This window comes from Typopeltis vanoorti, chromosome 21 (genome assembly GCF_054136105.1).
Source record: "Typopeltis vanoorti isolate ZY-2024b chromosome 21, IOZ_Tvanoo_1.0, whole genome shotgun sequence".
In the NCBI taxonomy this organism is placed as follows: domain Eukaryota; kingdom Metazoa; phylum Arthropoda; class Arachnida; order Uropygi; family Thelyphonidae; genus Typopeltis; species Typopeltis vanoorti.
Window position 1 is genome coordinate 82647255 of NC_143569.1, and position 21729 is coordinate 82668983.

The 21729-nt window shown below is 36.2% G+C and overlaps 1 protein-coding gene across 1 annotated transcript in view; it reads right to left on the reverse strand.

Annotated features, from left to right (window-relative positions):
• The window catches only part of LOC150095056 (ATP-dependent RNA helicase DHX33-like), a 202020-nt gene that overhangs the window by 35732 nt on the left and 144559 nt on the right, over positions 1-21729 (reverse strand). The window contains exons 16-18 of the mRNA XM_090410944.1: positions 19969-20073; positions 11328-11464; positions 6909-6975 (exon numbers count right to left, since the gene is read on the reverse strand). Of these exons, the coding sequence (XP_090267070.1) occupies positions 6909-6975; positions 11328-11464; positions 19969-20073 (309 nt within the window). The remainder of the gene's footprint in view (positions 1-6908; positions 6976-11327; positions 11465-19968; positions 20074-21729) is intronic.

The following is a 21729-nucleotide window of genomic DNA, read 5'->3' on the forward strand; positions in this document are numbered from 1 at the left end:
TGGAGGAGTATAGTTCAAATACACTTGAATGCATCACTTACTGAAGAAAACACTCATTATAATGAAATCACTAACTTAAATTAATATGTTTCCATGTACAATTTGGTATGCAATAACTGTTTTGTTCCAAGAGTTTATTTGAACTGTAGACTCATACTATTGGAGGAAACAAAATGAAAGTTTGAAAACAAGAACCAAACCTCAGTGACTGACAAAATTTGAACAGAAGAAACCAGAGTTTCTTGCTGGACTGAAAAGTTAAATGGCAGTCCTGAAAAAAATTACATCAAAAATTTCTAATACAAGTAAAACAGAGAAAAATGCAAAAAAGCAATATAAAAGTAGCTAAAAAGTAGTCATAAACTTTCAGAAGAATATAGCTAATCTAAGGTGATATGTTACTTGAAAATTTTCACTAGTTGGCTGATGCAATATCCAATACATGCATGCTTTATTGTAGCCCAATAGCCCAATTCTAGTGATTTGGTTGGTTTGCACTAATTCAGTGCTAGTGATTGACTTATTTTCCAATTTTCCTTGATGAATTGTTAAGCTTTCTGCTTATGGAAATCATACCGTTGCAGTATTTGACATTAATGTCAACAACTCTCCCATCGCCGTTTTTTTTTTCATTGTACCCAATGATATATATAGTATTCACCGCTATAGTTGCTTCTGCTTCAATATAGGTATGTAAGCTGACACTTTGAAAAATTAAAGATGGAAAATTAAACTTACGGAAATAAATTTATTAGCCATAAAATAGTGATGGGGTGCTTAAGGGTCAAAGCTGTATAACTGAGAGGAGACCTCCACATAGCCTTTAAAGGAATGCGGAGAACCGACCAGGGCTTCTGACCTAATGTCCAATCCTCACCTTCTCGTGGTGCACCCTGCTGGGTATCTACTTTGATACTGAACGAACGAGGATGGGCTGGCAATTTGGGATTTAGCCGACCAAATTGTATTCTTATTGGTTAAACCAAAATAAAAAATGATGGTACAACATGACAAAATTTCATGCCGGCTGCGGCGTCGCCCGGTTAAACAAGGCCCCCGTTGTTTTCGCCAGGGAACCAGGGCGAACAGCGAAAAGTCAGCTACTGGAACAAATCTGAAAACAAACCCCAACTCAACATCACCAGAGTTAAAGATCGGTACTATCAACGTAAGAAGCCTGAATGGCAAAGAAATGGAGCTAGCTGAGGAATTAGATAAGTACCAGATCGACATAATAGGGGTGACTGAAACAAAAAAGACCAAAACTGGTGAGATCTTTCTGAGCAATAAATACAAAATGTTATATTCAGGCAATGACAATCAAGGAAAAGAAGGAGTAGCCATAGTATTCAACACAAAATACGAGGCTAATCTTCTTGAATGGCAGTCAGTCTCAAGTAGATTAATGTGGGCAAATATGAGAATGGGGAACTGGACAATGAGACTTATTTGTGCCTATGGTCCCACAGAAGGTTCTACTAAGGTCGAAGTGGAGGAATTTTTTGAGGCTTTAGAAAAAGCAACTGACACAATGAAAAAGGAAAAGTTGGTCCTTGTTGGGGATCTAAATAGTAGAGTAGGAAATGATTGTGAGACATACAAAAATGTTTTGGGAAAATTTGGAGAAAAGAGCAAAGCTAATAATAATGGCAAATATCTGTTGGATTTCTGCTCAGGACATGGACTGGTTATTACTAACACCATGTTCCAACATAAAAATGTGCACAAATTCACATGGAGAGAAGAGGCTAGGAATAAGAAAAGTCTCATTGACTATGTTATTGTTGATAGTGATGTTTTCTCCCTGGTGCAGGACACCAGAGTGTACAGAGGATTTGAAATTGGAAGTGATCACTATTTAGTCTTGAGCAGGATAAAATTGAATTTCATATTGAAAAGAATAACATGTAAGAAAGTTTTAAAACGAATAAAAGTTGAGCAGCTCTCAGATGTGAACTGTAGACTAAAATACAGAAAGATTATTGAAAAGAAAATGAAAGAGTTTAACAACAGGAATCAAACCTTGGAGATTCAGTGGCAAACTCTGAAGGAAACATTGATTGATTCTGCCAGAGAGGCATGTGGTGAGGTTGTGTGCAAGGATAAAAAAATCAGAACTCCCTGGTGGACACAGGAAGTTAAAGAGGCAGTGAAGGAAAAGAAGAAAGCATATCAAAAGTTCCTGGCAAATAAGTCAGCTTTTACTCTTACAGAATACAGAGACAAATGTAAGAAAGCTAAACAGTGTGTAAAACTAGCTAAACAAAAGTCATGGGAGGACTTTGGCAAGAATATAGAAAATAAATATCAAGAAGGTGGCAAAATATTCTGGAGGTTGTTGAAGAAGCTTAGGAATGGAGGAAAGAGTGCTGTAAAAGGAATTAGAGATGATAAAGGTGAAATGAAAACAGGAGAAAAAGATATCCTTGAAGTATGGAGTAATTACTTTGAAAAACTGCTAAATGAAACAAGCAGTGATGACAGCACAGTGATCAAAAACACTGACCAGGCATGCAGTCAGGAATACATATCCATACTTGAAGTAGAAAAAGCCATCAAAGGCTTGAAATGTGGAAAGGCAGCAGGAGTAGATGATATTCGACCAGAAATGCTGAAGTATGGTGGTATAAGAGTCTTACAGTGGCTGCACTGCATAGTTCAGAAAGCCTGGACAGAGGGACGAATTCCCGATGATTGGAGTAGAGCTCTCATAGTACCCATATATAAAAAGGGAAATAAAACTGAATGTGAGAATTACAGAGGTATTTCCCTACTGAGTGTTCCTGGCAAGATCTATGCAAGTATACATGAGAAAAGGTTGAGAAGAATTGTGGAAGAAAAGCTTGGTGAAGAAGAAGCTGGATTCAGGCCAAATAGAGGCTGTCAGGATCAGATCTTCACTTTACGACAAATAGTCGAGAAAGCATGGGAATATAACAAAGATCTGTATTTAAGTTTTGTCGATTTGGAAAAGGCATATGACAAGGTGCCAAGAGAGAAGCTATTCAATACGCTGCAGTTATATGGTGTCAATGGGGCATTATATCAAGCAATACTTAGTCTTTATTTGAGTTGTGAGTCAGCAGTTAGAATTGAAGGAAGTACAGGAAGATGGTTTAATGTTAAATCTGGTGTGAGACAAGGATGTACATTATCCCCTCTGTTATTCATTATCTATATGGATCACATTATGAAGGAATGTGGTATTAAATCTGATATCAAAATTGGAGATGTTAATGTCAGCTCTTTGCTTTATGCGGATGATGTTATACTTCTAAATAAATCCGCTACAAGTCTGCAAGATTCTCTGACTAAATTGAATAGCTGTTGTAATAGATATGGTATGAAGGTCAGCAATAAAAAGACAAAGACAATGAAAATAGGCAGAATCATTGAAAATGTCAACTGTGTTGTGAATGGAGAACCTGTGGAACAAGTAAAACATTTCGGCTACTTAGGCACAATTTTTACTGAAGATGGTAAACTAAATATAGAAATAGACAACAGAATCAGCAAAGCTGGTAACGTGGGAAGTCAATTGAATAAATTCATATGGAATAAGAAAGAAATTAGTCGGAACACTAAATTAGCTGTATACAAGACTGTGTTCAAACCAATTTTAACTTATGGATCTGAGAGCTGGGTCAGAAGTAAAACACTTGACCAAAGACTAGAGACCGCAGATATGAGAGTCCTGAGAAAGATTAGAGGCCTGAACAGATGGCATCAATGGCAATATCATATTAAAAATGAGGATATTAGGAAAGAACTTGACATTGTCAGCATCCAGGAATGCGTTAGCAGAGCCAATCTCAGATGGTATGGTCACTTAAATAGAATGGGAGAGGAAAGATTAGCAAAACAAGTGTTCTCTGCCAGGTTGGCAGGAAAACGACCCAGAGGAAGACCAAGATATAGGTGGATTGATACGGTACAAAGTGCCTTAGACGATAGAAATATAAGATCTGATAATGTTGGAGTCTTGACAAGTAACAGACTGATTTGGAGGAAAATTGTAGATAGGAAGTTAGTAATGACGTAATTTTTTCATGTAGTACTGTCATATCCTGTACACCCCTTGAGGGTACATGGCAGGAATTTGATGATGATGATGATGATGATGATAAAATAGTGATGCATTTTGAAACTTATTCTGTGTTCCATTGTTGTTATTATTGCAGGGAAGATGCCTATGATGCTTAGGCAAAAATTTTACAGCTAATAAATTTATTTCATGTAAGCTTAAATTTTCATCTTTAACTTTTCAAAACAGTTACTTCACTACAGTGGGGAATTTCAATGGCTCTCATTTTAACACGTAAAAAATTTGATCCCTGCATTGTATTGTGAATGCTTAACATGAGAAATACAACTTTGATTATACACCATTGTTCACTATTAATTATAGTTATGAGGATCTAACAGCTAACAAAGGAAACTCCACGTTTCCTTTGTTAGCCCTCTTTTTCACTTTATAAAATTACCCATTTTTAGTTTTGTTGAGGGTTATTCCAACATCTGTTTTTAATGCCCCCTTCCCCCAATTCCTTTTATGACAAAGGGTGAGGTCTTTATACATTATCTTCTGTACTGGCAGAAACATTGACTGCATTTTATAAATACCATTGGTGTTCAAAGTTTCAGCCAATACAAAATATTTTTTTGAGCTGTTGCCAAACTATCATCGTAATAATGACACTTTCAGAAACAGTACACAAAGGCACAAATAAAAACTAGGATAGCAGTGAAGTCCCAAATTTCCAGCACACACATGAATATTTCTTGACGCAAAGTACTATAAGAAGGGTTAGGAGTGGTTATTCTAAAATCCAAGCCAGTTCACTGCAGTGGTATATATGGATTTTTAACTAAGTAATTTAAGGAAATTACAATGTCACTAGGATATACATTAAAATAAATTTTAATATACTTCAATATTTCGGCAACGTCATGTTGCCATTTTCAAGAAACTTAAGAACAAGACACTTGCACACAGGCACAACAAACAGTAAATGAGGAAGCTATTATTTCTCCTAAAGTCCTGATGGTGCCCCCTAATGGGCAATGTTGGTATTCTTGGGCGATTGGGCTGAAGGTCTTCTGATGTAGGTTTCCCAAATTTGAGGCAGTCTCATGTAACCAAATTTGTTGAGGTTTGGATTGTTTCTTAGGGCTGAAGCTGATTCCACGAAAAGCCTTTCATACTTGTATTTACTACGGTGTACTATCGTGGCTTTCTTCCACCATATTCTATGGCAGGTATCCAACGCATGGTCAGCAAGACCCGAGTGGCTGAACTGGTGAAACTGGATGTAGTCCTTGTGTTCTGAAATTCTGATATTGACTGTCCTGCCTGTTTGGCCAAAGTAGGACAGCTTACAGCTGCAAGGGACCTGGTATACCCCAGGTAGGTCTGGGGGGGGGGGGGGGGAAGGTTGGTCTTTAGTAGAGCGGATAAGGGATGCCAATTTTTTATATGGTCTGTAACAAGAAGTTAAGTCATGTTTTTTTAGGATTTTTGTAATTTTTTCCAAGGTGCTTCGGATATAGGGTATGGTGATGGATTTAGAGTAATCCTTGTTGTGAGGGGGTTGTGGTTTACTGGTTTCAATATTTTTTGGATTTTTTTTGGGGGGGGGGGGGGAGGTAGCCACTGGCTGAGAAAGTGTTGAGAATGTGGTTTAGTTCTGTGGTTAGGGCATTGTCATTAGAACAGATAAGTTTAGCCCTGTTGTGTAGTATCTTAATGACTCCATATTGTTGCGAGGAGGGGTGTTGGGATTGTTGGTGAATGTATCTGACTGTATGGGTGGGTTTTCTATAGACTGAGAAAACCAAGGTTCCATCAGGCTGGCGGGTGACTAGTGTGTCTAAGAAAGGTAGTTGTTTTTATTTTCTTCTTCCAGGGTGAATTTGATTCTGAGGTGCTGGTTGTTTATATGTGTTAGGAAGGAGAGGAGTGCATCAGAGCCATGTGGCCAAATAGCAAACACATCATCAACATAGCGAAGCCAAATGATTGGTTTTTGTGGGGCAGAGTTTAAGGCTTTCTCTTCAAAAGTCTCCATATAAAAGTTGGCCAAGGGTGGGGAGAGTGGAGAACCCATGACTGTCCCCTCTATTTGTTTGTAGAATTTTCCTTGCCAAACAAAATAGCCTGAGTTCATTGTGAACTGAAAAAGGGCTGTGATATCAGGAGGAAATTTAGCTTGGATTAGCTCTAAGGATTCTTTGAGTGGGACATTTGTGAATAAGGAGGAGACATCAAAACTGACCATTATGTCAGTGTGTTTGAGTGTAAGGTTTTCTATGCTGGCTTTGAAGTGGGCTGAGTTTTTTATGTGTGAAGGTGTGTTGCCAGTATAGTGTGAGAGAGCTTTGGCCAAATGTTTAGCTAGTTTGTATGTGGGAGAATCAATGCCATCCACTATGGGACATAATGGCACATTTTCCTTATGTATGTTTGGGAGTCCATGAATACAGGGGGGGGGGGGGGTTATGGAGTTAAATGGTTTTAATTTGTTAGTGATTTCCAAGAAGTGACCTTCTTAAGGAGCCTGTGGAGTTTTCTAATTTGTGAGTTGGTGGTATTGTACTCGATAGGGAGGTAAGTAGCCCAATCTAACAATAAAGCTTTCAGCTTACCTGTGTAATCCTTTTGGTTAAGCAATACTGTGGCGTTCCCTTTATCAGCTTTGGTGATTATTATTTTCTTGTTTTTCTTTAATTCCAGTAGAGATTTAATTTCCTTACTGAGCATGTTGGCTTTTGGTGGTTTAGCTTTGGTCAGAACACATATATGGAGTTCTCCATTTGGTTATCTAACTCTGATCATAACTCCTTAAATATTCAAAAAGCCAGGCATGTTAAAAAAAAAAAACTAATTTATAAGACAATAAATTGCTTACTGTAATATAGTCTCCTTCTTTCTGGCGTTCAGCAGCATTTAGGAATAAACCTGATGCAAGACATTTTCTGGATTAGGAGGGAAAAAAATAAAGTACATAAAATGGAAATTTAATGAAATAAGGCAGTAACAAATGGTTATAAAATCATATGCTATTTTAATTATTTCACTATTATTAATTTTGTCAGATAATTTTACAAACTGTTACATCATTCTCTGTGCAAACATTAAGAAAAAAAGCGAGAAACTGATCTACTTTAAATTAAAATGCACCAGTTTCTCTTTTAATATGGAATTTTTCAAAAAAAGAAAAAAGAAAAAAAAAGAGCCATCTCCCCAACAATCTAAAGACATTTACTCTTCATCTCTTCCTCTTGTGTATTAGGCTCAATGGCCTGTAACAGCCATGTAACTTGGTTTCACAGAAAACTAATTAATACTCTGATAGGGGGTTTGTCTATCTACAGAGAACGCATACCTGTCAAATTGCATGTATTCCCTGCCCAATGTCATGTATGCATGATGAAAATATCAAGTTTCTGGAAGGAAAAACCTTTCCTTCCAGAAACTTTCCATTTTTGTATGAAATGGCTAACTCACTTCTAGTTGAAAAGCAATTGTTAAAATTCTTCTCATGTCCTAGATGGGATTCAAACTCTGACATTTCCAACTAAAGGGGCATTATTATGGGCTGAGCTATGGTGGAAGCATTCACACTCACAAATATACAATTCTTAGATTTTATCAGACCATTTTTAGGATGGTACAGGCAATTTTCGACATGATAGAAGTTTCATAGAGATGGAAGGGGAGAGAAGAAACATGAATTATTCAAAGAAGGCTGTTCTGATATTGTGAAGCAGAATTACCATAGATTTCAAAGTTGCATGTACAGAAAACTGCAAATAATTTTTCAAGATACAATAAACAGGGTGCTTAAGGGTCAAAGCTGTTAACTGAGAGGAGACCTCCGTAGCCTTTAAAGGAATGCGGAGAACTGACCTAATGTCCAATCCTCACCTTCTCGTGGTGCACCCTGTTGGGTACCTACTTGGATACTGAACAAACGAGGATGGGCTGGCAATTTGGGATATAGCCGACCAAATTGTATTCTTATTGGCTTTAACCAAAATACAAAATGATGGTACAGCATGACAAAATTTCATGCCAGCTGGGGCGTCGCCCGGTTACACAAGGCCCCCATTGTTTTCACCAGGGAACCAGGGCGAACAGCGAAAAGTCAGCTACTGGAACAAATCTGAAAACACACCCCAACTCAACATCACCAGAGTTAAAGATCGGTAATATCAACATAAGAAGCCTGAATGGCAAAGAAATGGAGCTAGCTGAGGAATTAGATAAGTACCAGATCGATATAATAGGGGTGACAGAAACAAAAAAGACAAAAACTGGTGAGATCTTTCTGAGCAATAAATACAAAATGTTATATTCGAGCAATGACAATCAAGGAAAAGAAGGAGTAGCCATAGTATTCAACAAAAAATACGAGGCTAATCTTCTTGAATGGCATTCAGTCTCAAGTAGAGTAATGTGGGCAAATATGAGAATGGGGAACTGGACAATGAGACTTATTTGTGCCTATGGCCCCACAGAAGGTTCTACTAAGGTAGAAGTGGAGGAATTTTTTGAGGCTTTAGAAAAAGCAACTGACACAATGAAAAAGGAAAAGTTGGTCCTTGTTGGGGATCTGAATAGCAGAGTAGGAAATGATTGCGAGACATGCAAAAATATTTTGGGAAAATTTGGAGAAAAGAGCAAAGCTAATAATAATGGCAAATATCTGTTAGATTTCTGCTCAGGACATGGACTGGTTATTACTAACACCATGTTCCAACATAAAAATGTGCACAAATTCACATGGAGAGAAGAGGCAAGGAATAAGAAAAGTCTCATTGAATATGTTATTGTTGATAGTGATGTTTTCTCCCTGGTGCAGTACACCAGAGTGTACAGAGGATTTGAAATTGGAAGTGATCACTATTTAGTCTTGAGCAGGATAAAATTGAATTTCATATTGAAAAGAATAACATGTAAGAAAGTTTTAAAGCAAATAAAAGTTGAGCAGCTCTCAGATGTGAACTGTAGACTAAAATACACAAAGATTATTGAAAAGAAAATGAAAGAGTTTGAGAACAGGAATCAAACCTTGGAGATTCAGTGGCAAACTCTGAAGAAAACATTGATTGATTCTGCCAGAAAGGCATGTGGTGAGGTTGTCTGCAAGGATAAAAAAACAGAACTCCCTGGTGGACACAGGAAGTTAAAGAGGCAGTGAAGGAAAAGAAGAAAGCATATCAAAAGTTCCTGGCAAATAAGTCAGCTTTTACTCTTACAGAATACAGAGACAAATGTAAGAAAGCTAAACAGTGTGTAAAACTAGCTAAACAAAAGTCATGGGAGGACTTTGGCAAGAATATAGAAAATAAATATCAAGAAGGTGGCAAAATATTCTGGAGGTTGTTGAAGAAGCTTAGGAATGGAGGAAAGAGTGCTGTAAAAGGAGTTAGAGATGATAAAGGTGACATGAAAACAGGAGAAAAAGATATCCTTGAAGTATGGAGTAATTACTTTGAAAAACTGCTAAATGAAACAAGCAGTGATGACAGCACAGTGATAAAAAACACTGACCAGGCATGCAGTCAGGAATACATATCCATACTTGAAGTAGAAAAAGCCATCAAAGGCTTGAAATGTGGAAAGGCAGCAGGAGTAGATGATATTCGACCAAAAATGCTGAAGTATGGTGGTATAAAAGTCTTACAGTGGCTGCACTGCATAGTTCAGAAAGCCTGGACAGAGGGACTAATTCCCGATGATTGGAGTAGAGCTCTCATAGTACCCATATATAAAAAGGGAAATAAAACTGATTGTGATCATTACAGAGGTATTTCCTTACTGAGTGTTCCTGGCAAGATCTATGCAAATATACTTGAGAAACGGTTGAGAAGAATCGTGGAAGAAAAGCTTGGTGAAGAACAAGCTGGATTCAGGCCCAATAGAGGCTGTCAGGATCAGATCTTCACTTTACGACAAATAGTCGAGAAAGCATGGGAATATAACAAAGATCTGGAATCAAACACCTGTTTTGCTTACTTTTCCTCTCCAATTCAGTTCAAGTGACACTGTACCACCTAAGATTAGTTCTGTCTGTCTGTTCACGCACATCTGGGATGCTAACATGTTAAGCTCTTTAGTAATATCTTCATTTTTAATATGATTCTTCCCAGGCGTATCTGTGGATGTCTTTATGCTTGAAGAAAGTGTTCATTATTTTAAGGTTATTGCTTATAGGAAAATCTCTTAATCTATTTCCATTTCTATTACAGTTAAGTTCTCTGATAGGTCCTATGTTTGGTTTATATGGTTTATTGCCAATTCTTTGCATTGAGATCACCTATTATCAAGATGTGATCCTTAGGATTGGTCTAATTTAAAATGTTCTGCATTAACTAGTAAATAATAGCAAAAAATCAAATTATCTGCTTTCAGCTGTCAGACTATCAATTACAATACAATCAAATTACTATAGCAAACACTGTTATAAGCAGTCAGTATTTCCTATAGTGAAACAATAAGTTAAACTACTGAAAAGTCCCTCGGGCACAATGCTATATTAAAAGAAATTCATTACAAACTATCCACTGTAACAAACTTTTTCTTATGATTCCTAAGTGTGCTATAGTAAGAGTCAACTCTCTAGAAAACTAACCCATACCAACATATTTACATGCTCAATGTCATTATTATACATTTCAAAAAAACAGAATTATATCAACATTAGGAGCATGAGCCCACCACTGGTGACAAAGATGAATGGTTACAATAAAATAACTGACATCAGACTTCTATTTCATCCACAAGGATCACAAAACGATTAATGAGATAACGGGATTTTCCTTGCCCACAGATCATCTTTATTACTACTAAGTTAGCAAAAATCAGAACCACATTCACATCTTTAACCAAACTACGATCCTCTGATATACCAAGCTGTTTACCACCTTTGGTGTGACTGCAGTATCCATATTATAGATAAACAGGAAAATCCATAGAACAATGCATAAGTTGGAGACATTGCTTGTAGAAGATTCAGTGCATCAGCTCCAAATCTGAACTCTACAAGACATGAAATAGAATATTTCAGGAATATCTTACACCAATGTTACATAAGACTGAAAGCAGGATACTGGACTCCAAAATTATGCTGAACTCTCACTATTGGAAGTAGCTGTAAGTGGTAACTTAGAGATGTTAAGAGCTATGATAAAACTTGTGCATAAATGAGACCATATTCTTGATCTCAATAATACCAAGATGCAAAGGAAGAGTTTGCATCTACACACACACACACATACACACACACACACAGCAAATATATAAATAAGATAAAATAACTAACCCAATAATATCTTCTTTCTCTTGTCCACATGATCTTGACAATATTCCTTCTTTTTGACAGATTCTGGATAACTGTTTTCTTATCTCAATAGCTGTCTTTAAATTACGTTCATGGATAAAATTTTCTTCACACCATTCCTAAAAAGAAAAAGAGATTTTAAAAAATTTTTTTTACATATGATATGAAACGAATTATGTGATTATGCCACACCAATTACAGTAATTTGAACAACTGAACTTAATGTTAAGTAATTTTTTTCCTTCATCATCATTAAATTCCTAATATACACCCTCAGGGAGTGTATAGGATATTATGATAGTACTACATGAAGAGTTACATCATTACTAACTTCCGAGTTGACTTATATATGCACGTGCACTTTTATAACCGTATGTAGATTGCCATATGGTAAATAAATAAATCAGAGTTGACAATTTTCCTCCAAATTAATCTGTTATCAGTCAAGACTCCAACATTATCTGATCTTATATATAGTCTTCTAAGGCACTTTTTACTGTATCAATCCAACTACATCTTGGTCTTTTTTCTGTCAATCTGGCAAAGAACACTTGTTTTGGTAATCTTTCCATCCCATTCTGTTTAAGTGACCATACCACCTGAGATTAGCTCTGCTAACACATTCCTGAATGCTAACAATGTCAAGTTCTCTCATTTTTAATGTAATACTGTCATCGATGCCATCTGTTCACTCTACTAATCTTTCTCAGAACTCTCATATGTATAGTCTCCAGTCTTTGATCAAGTGTTTTATTTCTAACCCAGCTTTCAGATCCATAAGTTAAAATTGGTTTGAATGCAGTGTTTTGACTACATTTTGTTCCATATAATTTATTCAGTTAACTTCCTACCATACTAGCTTTGCTAATTCTGCTGTTTATTTTCATATTTAATTTGCTATCTTCACTAAAACTCTTGGCTTAAATAGCTGAAATGATTCACTGGTTTTATAGGTTCTCCATTCAGGATGCAGTTGATGTTTTTGCCTACTTTTATTGTCTTTTTTTTTATTGTTGATTTTCATAGCAAATTTATTACATCAGTTATTCAGTTTAGTCTGGGAATCCCGAAGACTTGTACTGAATTTATTTAGAAGTATAACATCATCTGCATAAAGTAACCGGCTGAGATTAATAACTAAATAAATAAATCTCACCAGGAACACTCAAGAGCAAAATTCCTCTGTAATTCTCACATTCAGTTTTATTTCCCTTTTTAGAGATGGCTACTGTGATCTGCACATGGTGTTTATAGATCTGGAAAAGGCATACGACAGAGTGGCCAGACAGGAGGTATGGAGGTGTATGAGGAAGAAGGGGGTGTTGGAGAAGTACGTGAGGTTGGTGAAGGAGATGTATGAGGGAACAGAAACTCAGGTCAGGTCTAGTGTCAGCATGACAGAAGGGTTCCCTATTGTCGTAGGGCTACACCAAGGGTCAGCTCTGAGCCCCTACCTCTTTGACCTGGTCATGGATGTACTAGTGGAGGATGTCAAGAAGGAGGCACCATGGAGCATGCTGTTTGCCGATGACATTGTTCTATGCGAATCATCCCAAGAGAAGCTTGAAAATACCTGGAAGAGTGGAGAAAGTGGAGAGCAGCATGAGAATTAACCAGGTGAAGACTGAATATATGTCAACGGGGAGTGACAAGGATATCGTCATACGACTCCAGGGTGAAAGGCTAATTTCAGGGAAGAAATTCAAGTACCTTGGGTCGGTTGTCGAGAGGAATGGTGACCTGGATGAGGAAATACAGCACCGAATAACATGTGGTTGGATGAATTGGAGGAAGATGAGTGGGGTCCTGTGCGACAAGAGAGTGAGTTGTAAGAGGAAAGGAAAGCTCTATAAGATGGTGGTGAGGCCGGCGATGCTCCATGGTGTGGAGACGTGGCCTATAACCAAGGCACAGGAGAGGAAGATGGAGGCAGCGGAGATTGAGATGGATGAGTGGTGTGACAAAGGATAGAATAAGGAATGACTACATCAGAGGGACGGTTAAGGTGGGACCAATTGGCAAGAAGATACAAGAAAGTAGGCTGAGGTGGTTTGGACATGTTGAGAGGAAGGGTGAGGAGTATGTTGGTAAACGAGTGGAGTATATGGAGTTGGAGGGAAGGAGGAAAAGAGGCAGGCCCAAGCTCAGGTGGAGGGATAAGATGACAGAGGATCTTAGGGAGAAAGGATGGAGTCCGAAGGATGCCCTGGACCGGAGAACTTGGAAGAGGAAGGTTAAAGATTGGTGCGCCGACCCCGTTTAACATGGGATAAGGCAGAGTGAAAGAAGAAGAAGAGGAGATGGGTACTGTGAGAATTGTACTACAATCATCTGGATTTGACCCTCTTACCAATTCATTCTGAATTTTGCAGTGTAATCACTGCAAAATTTTTATTCCTCCATATTTGAACACTACTGGTTTTTGATGGCTTTTTCTATTTTGAGTCTTGATATGTATTCCTCTTGAGTGTTTTCTACCACCATGCTGTCACTACTTGTTTTATTTAGCATTTCTTTCAAAGTAATTATTCCAGATATCTAGAATATCTTTATTTTCAGTATTCATGTCACCTTTATCATCTCTGAATTCCTTTTACAGCACTCTTTTCTCCATTTCTAAGCTGTTTTCAATAGCCTCCAGAATATTACGATATTTATTTTCTATGTCCTCAAGAAAGTCTTCTCTTGACTTTTGTTTAGCTAGGTTTACACAATTTCTTCACTTTCTTATATTTTTCTCTATTTTCTAACAGCACACTTACTTGTGGAGCTTTCAATATGCTTTCTTCTTTTCCTTGACTGCCTCTTTAGCTCCCTCAGTCCACCACAGACAAACTGTCCATTAGAACACACTATTAACAAACACAGTACACTGGCCTTGTAGCCCGAGTTGCTTCACCCATAAATCCAAATTCAAAATATCAGTCCACCATGGAGTTCTGATTTTTCTATCTTTGCAGACAACTTCAACACATGCCTCTAGTGAATCCATCAATCTTTTCTTCAAGGTGTCACACTGAATATCCAAAGTTTAGTTTTTTGTCTTCAAACTCTTTCATTTTTTCTTGAATGATGTTTGTGTATTTGAATTTACATTTCATCTCTGAAAGCTGCTCAACATTGATTTGTTTTAAAACTTTCTTGCACATTCTTCTTTTCAATAAGATATTCAATTTTATCCTGCTCAACACTAAGTGATGATTACTTTCAATTTCAATTCCTCTGTATACATACTCTTGTGTCCTGAACCAGTAGGAAAAAATTGCTATCAACTATAACATAGTCAGTGAGACTTTTCTTATATCTTGCATCATCTCTCCACATGAATTTGTGCACATTTTTATGCTAGAACATAGTGTTAGTAACAACTAGTCCATGTTCTGAACAAAAATCCAGCAGGTACTTACTATTATTATTAGCTTTGCTCTTTTCTCCAAATTTTCCCAAACCATTTTTCTGTATCCCTGGTAATCATTTTCTACTGTTTACTTCTCCAACAAGGACTAGCTTTTCCTTTTTTATAATTGTCATCTGCCTTTTCTAATGGAAAAATTTCTTCTCTTTTCCTTAATATAACATTCTGTGGGAAGATAGGCACAAATCCTCATTGTTGAATACTACAGCTACTTCTTTTTCCTGATTGTTATTGACTGAATATAACATTTTGTATATGTTACTTGGAAAGATCTCACCTACTTTTGTCTTCTTTGTTTTGGCAACACCTATTATGTAGATCTGATACTTATCCAATTCTTCTGCTAGTTCCATTTTTTTTCCATCGATGGTTCTTATGTTGTTAATGCCAATCTTGAACTTTACTGAGTTGGGATTTGACTGACTTTTCACTGTTTCCCTGAAGAAAACAATGGGGGGAAGGGGAAGAGTATTTAATTGAGCAAAGTCCCAGCCAGCTAAAATTCTGTCATCATTTTGCTTTTTTTTTTTTTTTTTTTTTTTTTTTTTTTTTTTTTTTTTTTTTTTGAAAGGTATAAAAATTTTACAGTGGCTCCACTGCATAATTCAGAAGGTATGATCTGAGGATCAAATTCCAGTTGATCAGAGACAGCTCTCATAGTACCTATCTATAAAAAATAAAATAAAATAAAACAATGTAAGAATTAGAGGAAATATTCTTACTGAGTGTTCGAAGTAAGATTTATAAAAGCATAATTGAGACTAAGAAAAACTGTGGAAGGGAAACTTGGAGAAGAAGAAGTTGGATTCAAGCCAGCTAGATTTCAGGATCAGATTTTCATTTAAGACAAAAAGTGAAATAATGGGAATATCACAAGGATATGTTTTTAAGGTTTGTGGATTTTTCCAGTGTCACCTTTTCCAAAGTAATCTGGAAAAGGTGACACCAGACAAGCTGTTGAAAACACCACAATTATATGGAGTAAATGGGACATTATAACAAGCGATATGTATGTTATAAGTGAGCAGATGAAGGAGACAAGAAAATGGTATGAAGTAACAAGGATGCTTACTGCTATTCATCATCTATATAGAAAATGTTATGAAGGGAAGTGGAATTAAACCTGATATCAAACTTAGAGATGGTAATCTCAGCTCTTTACTTTATGCAGATGATTTTATACTCAAGTCAATCCGGTACAAGTCACACAGATTCCTTAATGAATAACGGCTGTAATAAATTTGGCATGAAAATCAGAAATAAAATGACAAAGACTGTGAAAACAGGCAGGAACACTGAAGACAACAGCTGTATTCTAAATGGAAAACCCATAGAACAAGTAAAACAATTTAACTATTCAAGATCAATTTTTAGTGAAGAATGCAAATTAAATATGAAAATAGTCAACAGAATATGGAAAGCTGGTGTGGTGAACAGTCAAATGATTAAATTTATGTGGGTTAAGGATATGAGAGAAATTAGTCAAAACACTAAACTAGTTATACAAGAGTGTTTAAAACAAGTTTAGCTTAGGAATTTGGATAAAAAGTGTAGAAATTAATCAGAGGCTAAAATATGAAAATTCTGAGAGTGGCATCAGTGGCAGAATCTTATTTAAAATGAAGATATTAGTAAGAAATTTACATTTTAGCATTCAAGAATCTGTAGTCATTTAAGCAGAATGGGAAATGATATTGGAGTTCAGATTAATTTGGAGGAAAACTATAGATAAGAAGTTAGTACTACATGAAAAATTTACATTATTACTATCGACATAGTATCTTGTACACTTCTGATGGTACACATCAAGAATTTGATGATTATAGTTTAAGTTAATAAAAATTAACACTGTGCTGACACTGCCTGTAAGATTTTTGGATATCAGTGCTTAATTAAATTCATTTAATTTTTATTAATATAAAGTGCTGATTAATATCTTATTAATAAAAAAAATAGTCCAAAAAAGTTATATTAAGTATCATTTGTAGATTTTTCCCACTCTGCTTGAATGGGAAAATCTTGTTTTCTTCATGCAATTTTCAATTACAAGAGGATCTCAGAATGCACATGTATGTACAGGTGATCAAAATTAAAGTATCCTTATAAGGCACATCCAGTAACCCAAATGTTGCAAAACTTTGCAAGAATACATTGTCCTGTGGAAACGATATCTAGGGAGAGGGTAAAGTAGCTCTAAAATTTACCACCAGGGGTGTTGTAAACCAAATACATAGAATTTGCATATCACGCAACTTGATAGGTGCCAGGAGGGTTTAAAAAGATGGACATCAGATTTTCCCCTTCATTCTGGCTGTTAACCTTGTCCCAATATGCTTTGCTCATGACGCTATACTACCTAAACAATTGTAATGCTGTTGCTGCACTCTGAATTTTTCTGCCTGAACAAATATCGATGAGGTCCACCATCTCCATGTGCTCTGCTACGAATGATTAATCATTCTGAAGAAATGGGATTATTGGGAGTTAACTCTGGCAGAGGCTGCAAACCAATCAGTTCACAATAAGTGAATGAAATTGCTACTGTCATTGTGGAATAGGCCATGAATAACAGTGTTAATTCCCGCAATGCAGGTGCTGTATCAAAACACATGGATGTGCCTTGCACAACTGTCTGGAAAATTCTATGAAAGATTTTGCATTTCTAGCTATTCAAGAAATCCTGACACAGAAGTTGTGCCTGCAGGACTTTGAACGTTGAATGACAATTGCTTTAAAATTCCTTGCTTGACTGTAGATGATTTTTTTTTTGGGAGAAAAGGCTCACTTTCACCTGAATGAGCTGTGAATACCCACAATTGCTGGTATGAGCTATGCAAAATCTGCATGCAATCCAACAAATTCCTTTGCATTCACTCAAAGGTACTCTCTGGTGTGGATTTATAGCTTCATTTATCACTGGACCATTCTTCTTTGAGGACATTTGCCAGTTGGGTCTTGTGACCTGCTCAATTACTGCCGAGAGGTATCGTGATATGAGAAACAATTTTGTTGTGCTACAGCAAACCTGTGTAGGGATTCAGTCATTTTCTTGCAGGATGTGGCCCCTCACATATCAGTCAATCCATACAGAAAGTTCTTCAAGAACATTTCGCTGATCACTCAGAGGTCAGAGTGATCAGCCATGCATTCCCACTGCATGGCAGCATTGTTCATCTTATCTGACTCCCTGTGACTTCTGGCTGTGGGGATTTCTCACAGACCAGGTTTATCAGGATCATCCTGATAACTTGCCAGCACTGAAAGACAGCATAACGCAACATGTGCACAACATCAGTCCTGACCAGCTGCATTCTGCTGTTGAACACACTGTGCAAAGGATGCGGTGTGTCATACCAGGAAGTGCAACAAATTAAAAGTACAGCCTGTGAATGCATAATGGAAGTAAATAAAGATGCATTATTTATGTCCATGTTGTTTTTCTCCTTCTTACACACTGAAAAATTACTACATCTACAATTGGTACACTGCAGTGCAACTGGTGGTGAATTTTGGATCCCCCCCACCAGAATTCACTTCTGCATGATGCACAATGTTCCTGCCAAGTTTCACAGCATTTGGATCACTGCGTGGAGCTCCACAAGGCCATAAACAGGGATGCTTTAATTTTGATCACCCTATATAATATCATGTAAATAGGACTCACTGTATTTGTAAAGTAAATAACATTTAACACACATAAGAAAGATATTTTGTGACTTACACCCATCAAAGGTTGTACACCAGTGGGTGAGCTAAGATTTTTGTTATTTTTCACATAATCCTGAAACCAAACATGGAACTTTTTCAAGTCACTTCAGGTTGCCAGTAAGAGGGATGATTGTCTTACAGGCAATGAAATTCTTCTCCTACTTAAGAATGTTCACAGACCTCCATATCTGGATTCATCACTTGTTTCAAGTACATCGTCAGAAGGTATAAAAGGAATGGTAAAATGTTCAAAAATGTCATGCAGCATGCATTTACTACTCAAGTCTTGGTCAGATCTGTATCAGAAAGAGAACACATTTTTAGAGTTCTAAAAAAAAAAAAAAAAAAAACTATAGCAGACTTCCTACTACAATGAAACAAAACTCTTTTTGGGTCTTAGTGAAAGATGACTGCAGCATAGCAAAGTATATCCTCAATGAATAATTTATTGTAACTTACTTTATCTACTTTAGCAAAATTACAAAGTCCAAATTCAGTGGCCAGTTTATTAGATCCGCCTTTAACATGGAGGAGTACTTATTTGGTTCTCTCTAAGATACTTCAATGATCAAGACATGACTCCACAAGGTATGAAATTCATTCCACAGTGATACAACCCATGCAGATAATCCTATCCTATAGTAGATTCATTCCATTTTATCCCATAGATGCTCATTCTCAATCGGAATGATATCCATTGACTGAGTAAGCCAATGAAGTATGATAAAGTCAGTTTTATGCTCCTAGAACCATTCCTGAATGAGATGTGCTCTGTAACATGGTGCATTATTTTAACTACCATGCAGATAAACTGGAAGCATGAAGGGAACATTATCAGCAACAACGTTCAAGTAGCTGCTGCCATTCATTCATATTGTTGTACTAATATCTGGGCATCTAATGCCAAGAAAACAAAACACTTCACACACTACTAGCTGGCTTGTAGTCTGGCACTGCTGTGAGAGGCAGAATAAATGAAATCACGATTCATAAAGCAACCAAATACCCATTTTCACTCCAGTTTCCAACTTTGGTGTTTTATTTACAGGAATGGAAGTTAGTGAGGTTTTTCTGCAGCTATTCATGACAAGGTCTCAATGCATCACATTTTAATATGTTCTTTTGCAGAACACTGTAATATGCTATCATCTGATTACAGTCTTCTGTTAGACTGTGTAATTCTTCTGATCTTCCACAGGCCTCTCACATTAACAAGGCTATTCTTGTGATACTTGCACTATCATGTTTAGTGCAAACTATTATGTTGAAGAGCACACATATCTCTTGATATGTGTGCTCTTCAACATAATAGTTTGATATGTGTGCCTACTTGCTTTATACACCATGAAATGGACATATGACATGTTCTGATGGTGTATTCCATAGATAGTGCGGTTTAATAAACTGGTCACTCATTACTCAGCTATATAATTTAAAACACTAATTTATAAAAACAGAACAACACAAGAACTCCACTTGCAGAAAAACAACTTTCAGTACCTTTTTTCCATTAACACGCCGATAGGTTCTGTATATACCAAGCAGGGTGGTATGATCTCCTGATCCATCTTTAAACTTTTCCCATACTGCAGCTGCTAATTCTTTCTGTTAAGTAAATCATAAGTCATTTAAATAACTGCTAAGCAAAATTTCCTAGAAATGCAAAAAAAAAGTATATATTTTTCTTATAGAAGTGTCCATAAGTAAATCAAATTCTGCTAAAGAATGACAATTATAATTGCCAAAATATACATTTCTTACTAACCTTAAAAATTGAAAATCAGAACATTAGCCATACAGATAAGCCATCTGCTGATTCTGGAAAAGGAATGGTTTTCCAAGACCTTTATAAAATACAGTTCATTAATAAAATACACTTCTTGTCATTTTTATAATCCATTTACACAATAAATGTGCTATGCTGTGCTGCTTATTCATTTATGGATTTTGAATGATTCCTTCTATAAAAGCAATTTACTATAATATAATTCATATCTACTTGAATAAGAAATAAAGCCTTCAAAATCCCTGTGCTGGTTGTTGATATGTTTCACTGGATTAAACATTCCATTATGTTACTGAAGTTTGAATATCATAGCATTCAACTATTAACAGAAGCAACATTTTCACATAGCAGCAAAACAAACCAGGCAACATTCAGTATTTACGAGATATTTATATCCACAGTAAGTCACTACTCTAAATTATGCAAAAGAGTTAACTATCTAAACTGTATAGTGCAGTATTAACTTAAACTCTATACAATTCCCAAGTGAGACACCTCTGAAATTAAAGCACAAATTACATCAGATTCTATGTTTTACACTGATGTTTTAATGTAACAGTCTACATTACATAATACTTGGAATTAGAGGACAATCAAACAAGGCATAAATGCTATGAGAAGTCCCTTTGTGTAAGGTTGCATTCAAATCCCATCAAGGATGTGCAACTTTAATCTCAATTGAAAGATATAGTACTATAGTGCTCATCAGGACTTAAGCTGCGTTGGCTAAATCAAAACAATCCAACCTAATAACATGGTAGCAATAGTGTTTATATCATTTTATTTATTTTTTTTTTTAGATGGTGCTATTTTAATTACGTAGATGAAATGGGAGAAAGCAGGTTCTTTTTTAGCTTTAACAAAATACAAATAAATGCTATGCAATCAACTTTTTGCTGATAATTTTTCATAAAATTTTTTAAGTGGTCTAATTTTTATATTTATATATTATGTGTATATGATAGTATGCTGATTACTGGAACCCATTTTTATCTGTTGCTATTAAAGATAATACAAGTGATAGTAATGTTTCCTGATAAACAAAAAGCTTTTTTTTTAATATATTATATAAAAATAATCTTATACTACCAGCCATATATAGTGATAAAGAGAAGAGAAAACATGATATCAACATAACAGTGAGAGTGGAATTTCAGTATGGTAGTGCTGAAGTCTACAAGTTCAGTGTAGAAAATGGCTTAAAGAATGGGGGGAATGGCTGTACCAATTTAATTGTTTTTATGTTTAAAATAACCAGCATGAACAGAGAATTTAAAATGTTCAGAAACATGAGAGGAAACTTTGGATACCTCCTCCATAAACAGTCAGAAGAATACACCTGCTATTCCCATTATACAGTCACCTCTCAATATATACAGAACTCACTGGGAACATAGGAATAGTTTGTTTTAATGAATATTCTTTAGAATAGCATTGCGCCTAGGAGGTTTTGGTCACAACTTCAACATAGTGAG